The 6,038-nt window shown below is 39.2% G+C and overlaps 1 protein-coding gene across 1 annotated transcript; it reads left to right on the forward strand.

Moving 5' to 3' along the window:
• The first annotated feature begins 4,763 nt into the window (after window positions 1-4,763).
• Window positions 4,764-5,705, forward strand: OR5D18K (olfactory receptor family 5 subfamily D member 18K). The gene has a single exon (NM_001389920.1). It carries the CDS (start codon window positions 4,764-4,766, stop codon window positions 5,703-5,705), a length of 942 nt encoding a protein of 313 aa, NP_001376849.1.
• Window positions 5,706-6,038: the final 333 nt, after the last annotated feature.

The raw sequence follows: 6,038 nt of genomic DNA on the forward strand, positions 1-6,038 counted from the left end.
TTTAGTGGCTCAGTTTTGTGCAACTCTTTTGAGACCCCATGGACTGTAGCTCTCCAAGCCCCTTTGTCCATGGGATTCCCCAAGCTAGAATACTGAAGTGGGTTGCCATTTCCTCCTCCAGGGGATTTTCCTGGCCCAGAGATTGGACATGTGTCTTCACGTCTCCTGCATTGCAGGCAGATTCTTTACTGCTGAGCCACCAGTGAAGTCCCAGAACTGTTCACGGAAGAACAGACACATGAGACCAACCTCTGAAGTAGACACGAGAGGAACACAGTTGCCTCTCCAGAGCAGGTTTCCCTGGTACAAATGACATTTTGAGTTTTAGTCCAGAGCCTCTTTCATCTAGGATACACCAAGTCATGCCTCTAAAGCATTTAAAATTACCAAGGGTCAGGAGGGAGAGGAAATGAGCCCGTTCTTATCCTCTGTTGGCATTTTCTATGTATCATATGCCTTCAGTTCAGTTCAGTTCAGTCGCTCAGTCCTGTCTGACTCTGCGACCCCATGAATCGCAGCACGCCAGGCCTCCCTGTCCATCACCAACTTCTGGAGTTCACTCAGACTCATGTCCATCGAGTCAGTGATGCCATCCAGCCATCTCATCCTCTGTTGTCTCCTTCTCCTCCTGCTCCCAATCCCTCCCAGCATCAGAGTCTTTTCCAATGAGTCATTCTTCCCATGAGGTGGCCAAAGTACTGGAGTTTCAGCTTTAGCATCATTCCTTCCAAAGGAATCCCAGGGCTGATCTCCTTCAGAATGGACTGGTTGGATCTCCTTGCAGTTCAAAGGACTCTTAAGAGTCTTCTCCAACACCACAGTTCAAAAGCATCAATTCTTCAGTGCTCAGCCTTCTTCACAGTCCAACTCTCACATCCATACATGACCACAGGAAAAACCATAGCCATGACTAGACGAACCTTTGTTTGCAAAGCAATGTCTCTGCTTTTGAATATGCTATCTAGGTTGGTCATAATTTTCCTTCCAAGGAGTAAGCGTCTTTTAGTTTCATGGCCGCAGTCACCATCTGCAGTGATTTTGGAGCCCAGAAAAATAAAGTCTGACACTGTTTCCACTGTTTCCCCATCTATTTCCCATGATTGTGGGACTGGATGCCATGATCTTAGTTTTCTGAATGTTGAGCTTTAAGCCAACTTTTTCCCTCTCCACTTTCACTTTCATCAAGAGGCTTTTGAGTTCCTCTTCACTTTCTGCTATAAGGGTGGTGTCATCTGCATATCTGAGGTTATTGATACTTTTCCTGGCAATCTTTATTCCCAGTTGTGTTTCTTCCAGTCCAGCATTTCTCATGATGTACTCTGCATATACATTAAATAAGCAGGGTGACAATATATGGCCTTGACGTACTCTTTTTCCTATTTGGAACCAGTCTGTTGTTCCATGTCCAGTTCTAACTGTTGCTTCCAGGGATAAATGATGCCCACACTGCCCCACTGGAGATGCTCACCTTTATCTTTTACTTCAGGTAATGTTGGTCATATTTACTAAACTTGATTGTTAGATTTGAAATGGAGTTGAGTTGATAAAAATTATTTCTACTGTGTTCATTTTCCTTATTTAAATTTTATAGTCCTTGGTTTCTACAATGAATATGTGTTATTTCAATAATTAAATAAACAGAAGTAATTAATGGAATGGATGTGGTGGTGCAATCGAACAGAACAGTTATTTTAAAGGGATCAGTTCATTGTCCAAACTTAATATTTAACTTTGTAAATATCTCTGCTTTAACTCTCAATGAATCATGGTAATCTAAATGGTGGACCTTCATACTTTTTCCATATGTTAGAGTAAAAGTATGGAGGAACAAGGTTATGCCTGGCATATTGTAGTCATTCAATTAATATTTAATAATGATTTCACCTATAATTGCATACTTTTTATAATTGTAAAAAAGTATCAGTGTGAGGAAGGGTCTGAGAGAAGTGATTTTAACCTACAAATGTTCATGTGAAATTCCCCAACACTGCTCCAGGTTTTATAGGACACAAGAAAGAATTACATCAGAGAATTTTGATTAATTTTAATTATTTCAAGGCTTTAAGAGAATGAGTCAACAGACAATCTCTAGGGTTTATGCCTCATAGGTTGTCTCTAGATATAAGACTTCCAACCAGGAGAGATCTTACTTTCAGCCATCAGCAGGTATCATGGGAAGCTGCTGTGTAACTCAGGAGCTCAGCCTGATGCTCTGTGATGACCTAGGAGGAGGCATGGGAGGGAGGGGGGAGGCTCAAGAGGGAGGGGATATATCTGTATATATCCCTTCCAACCAAAAGTAAATTCAAAAATAAGATTCTAAACAAAAATTAATATTATTTTCTAGGTAGGGTATTAGAAAAAAAGTGTGAGGGAAAATTTACCATGTAGACACAGAGAGTCCTTGAGTAATACTGAGCCATTGTGAAAATTACCAATCTGAACTGTAAAGGAAGAGGAAGTGGACTCAGTCTACAGAGCTTTGTGTGAGAACTGGCTCAGCTAAGCCCTTAAAACAACAGAGCTTCCCTGGTGGATCAGTGGTAAAGAATCTGCTGCCAGTGCAAGAGAGGCAAGAGACTCGGGTTTGACCCCTGGGTTAGGAACATCCCCTATAGTAGGAAATGGTAACCCACTTCAGTATTCTTGCCTGGAAAAAATTCCACTGGCAAAGGAGTCTGGTGAGCTACATACAGTCCATGGGTTCACAAAAGAGTCTGAAGCAATGGAGTGACTGAACACAGAAAAGTGCCTGGAATGGAGGGTTAGAAGAGCTCTGAGAATCTGTGGAAGGTGCATTATCTGGCTTCTACAAACTTTTGAAGGAGTAGTCAAACTGAAATAAAGACAAATATTTAATTTAAAAAATAAGCAGAGATTAAGCAAATGCTATGAAAGAAAAGCAAAAGGCACTATTTTTAATTAAGTATGTAAAGTAGCCTTGAAAGCAAAAATTAAACAAAATAGAGAAGAAAGATATAGGAAAGATATTAGCTGTCATATTTCCTAAATGCAAAGAAACTCACCAGCAATTTAAAATAACATTTGGGTCACAAAATCCATTGCATGAAATAAAACATTAGTTTAATTTTATTTTTCAAGTGGCTTAGATAAATCAGCCATATTTAGGATGTCTAGCTTTGTGATAGATTGTCTTTTGAGGTTGTCTTTTTAAAGTTTATACTCAAATTTATGAATATATGAAGATAAAGGGATCTTGAGTATCTCAGTTTTGCCTATGATTTGACATTACTGCCGAGCCATATAAAATCTATTTCTTGAGTTATGGGACTAGAGACAACTTTATCAGAAATGATAGAGAAAAGTCCTGGTATGGTAGGGTCTAAGAGATATTGGTCACCAATTGTGCATGCATGTGTATTGAGTCACTCAGTTGTGTCCTATTCTTTGCGACTCCATGGACTATATAGCCAACCTGACTCTGTCCATATAACTTTCCAGTCAAGAATACTGGTGTGGGTTGCCATTTCCTCCATCAGAGAATCTTTCCAACCCAGGGACTGAACCTGCATCTCTTGCATCTCCTACATTGGCAGGTGGATTCTTTACCACTATTCCCCTGAGAAGTCACTTGTCACCAGTTAGAGAAATACAATACTTTTCTATTAGCATTTTCTCATGAAATATCATCACACTGCAGTACTACCTTAAATGTTTGGTCTTTCTCTTTTACAGGTAATATAGGGACAGAATAAATGTCTTTATTTATGGACATTTCTATGTTAGAATCTTTAGTAGTGTTAGTTAAATTTTTCTCAACTTCCTTTCTCATCTCACCTGATGCTGCCTTCTAGTATATCTCTCTGATATGTACACTTTCTTTGGACAATTTCCCATAGATTTAAGATCACTACTTTGTCACAAGTTGGAACATGATTATGAATAAATGAAGTATCTTAGTACTAAGATGTTGAACATAGATTCTCTTTTAGACAAATGGAAAATTTGTGGGAGTCTGGATCAAGAGTTCAGTCACATATGTGTAGATTGATCCTCATTTGCATGTTACAGGGAAAGTCAAGGATCTCTGTCTTCTGCTTTGTCATGTTTCTGATAAAGACATAGACTGTGTTATCCTTATTATCTGTTCAGTGTTATTACTCCACAAGAAATGAGGTGGGATTGATAATTAGGGCTCCCTGTATTGAGAACACTCTGAAAAAAAGTAACTAAGGTTTATTTTGACAATAGATTTACTGAGTCAGAAACAAAAGTAAATGATAAGTATCATGTGGAATTAACAGTAAAGGCACAGATGGAAACTTAAAGGGGTCATTCTCAGTGTCACATTGTGAATATGTGATGTAAAGTGTAATTTATTTAGAATTTTCTCACTTTTGCTACTAGTTTTAGGACTGAAATAATCAGTTATGGTACTAGGCTAGGTTACTCTTTTATTAATTTATAATGTTCAAGTGGACCAAAAGTGCTATAGAAGGATTGCACTGAAAATAACTCCCAAGTCTTTTGATTTCATATTATCTCTAAATATTAAAATTATAATTCAGAACTAAAAGGTTCAATAATGGTACTGTGCTCTTTAAAGAAAAGTTTAAATGGTTATCTTTTGAACATTTTAGACATTTAGCAATAGTGCATAAGAAACACAGAGAGGTTCTAAAAGAGACACTTGGCTTCTTCTTCCAGCTTTGGAAAGGAGGCATTAACCGAGGGTCTTACATCCTCATTCTCTCTAATAATTTTGTTTCCAGAGCTGATTCAGATTCTGACAAACAGAAACCATGTTTCTATCAGAGAGAAATAAAAGTGGGGCCACGTTCACTGTCCTAGGCTTCTCTGATTACCCAGAGTTGCAAGTTCCCCTCTTCTTGATATTCTTCACCATCTACAGTGTCACTGTGGTAGGGAATCTTGGGATGATTGTAACCATCAAAATTAACCCCAAACTGCACACTCCCATGTACTTTTTCCTCAGCCACCCCTCCTTTGTGGATTTTTGTTATTCCTCCATAATTGCTCGCAAGACCATGGTGAACCTCATGGTAGAAGACAGAACCATTTCATTTGTAGTCTGTGTAATACAAGTCTTTTTCTTTTGTACCTTTGTGGTAACTGAGTCCTTTTTATTAGCTGTGATGGCCTATGACCTCTTTGTGGCCATCTGCAACTCTCTGCTCTACATGGTCGCCATGTCCCCAAGACTCTGTGCTATGTTAGTGGTTGGATCTTTTGCCTGGGGAACAACCTACTCCTTGGCATTCACATTTTCTGTTAGCAAATTACCATTTTGTGGTTTCAACACAATCAATCACTTCTTCTATGAGTTCTCCTCCCTGCTTTCCGTCTCTTGCTCTGATACTTATCTCAACCAGTTGCTGCTTTTTATTTTTGCCACCTTTAATGAGGTCAGCACACCCTTCATCATTCTCCTGTCTTATGTTTTTATTGTTGTCACCATCTTCAAGATACATTCAACCTGTGGTCGCCGCAAAGCCTTCTCCACTTGTGCCTCCTGCCTGACCGCCATCAGCATCCTCACCAGCACCATCGTCTTCCTCTACTGTGTGCCCAACTCCACAACCTCCAGGCACACAGTCAAAGTGGCGTCTGTGTTTTACACGGTGGTCATCCCCATGTTGAATCCCCTGATCTACAGTCTGAGAAATAAGGATGTCAACAAAACAGTCTCCAAGATAGTGGGCTCTAAACTGTTTTCTTATTGAGCATTATAATAATAACAGTTTTTTTCTTGATATGTAAACAAAGTGTAGGTACAAAGGTTAGTTTTTAAAGATAAGTTTAAATTAATGAAGAGTTAATGCTGCAAAATTTATGGTTGCCAGGAGAGGCAAGAAGTTTGGGGGAAAGGGTTAGTTTGGGAGTTTGGGATGAACGTGTACACTCTTGTATTTAAATGGACAGCCAACAAGGATCTGCTGTATAGCACACAGAACTCTGCTCAATGTTATGTGGCAGCCTGGATGGGATGGTAGTTTGTGAAAGAATGGATATATGTATATGTATGCCTGAGTCCCTTCTCCATTCACCTGAAACTA

The sequence above is a fragment of the Bos taurus genome, chromosome 28 (genome assembly GCF_002263795.3).
Source record: "Bos taurus isolate L1 Dominette 01449 registration number 42190680 breed Hereford chromosome 28, ARS-UCD2.0, whole genome shotgun sequence".
Taxonomy (NCBI): Eukaryota; Metazoa; Chordata; class Mammalia; order Artiodactyla; family Bovidae; genus Bos; species Bos taurus.

What these genes read in the sequence shown, in the direction of transcription:
- OR5D18K (NM_001389920.1), top strand. Translation starts at nt 4,764, where the DNA reads ATGTTTCTATCAGAGAGAAATAAAAGTGGGGCCACGTTCACTGTCCTA.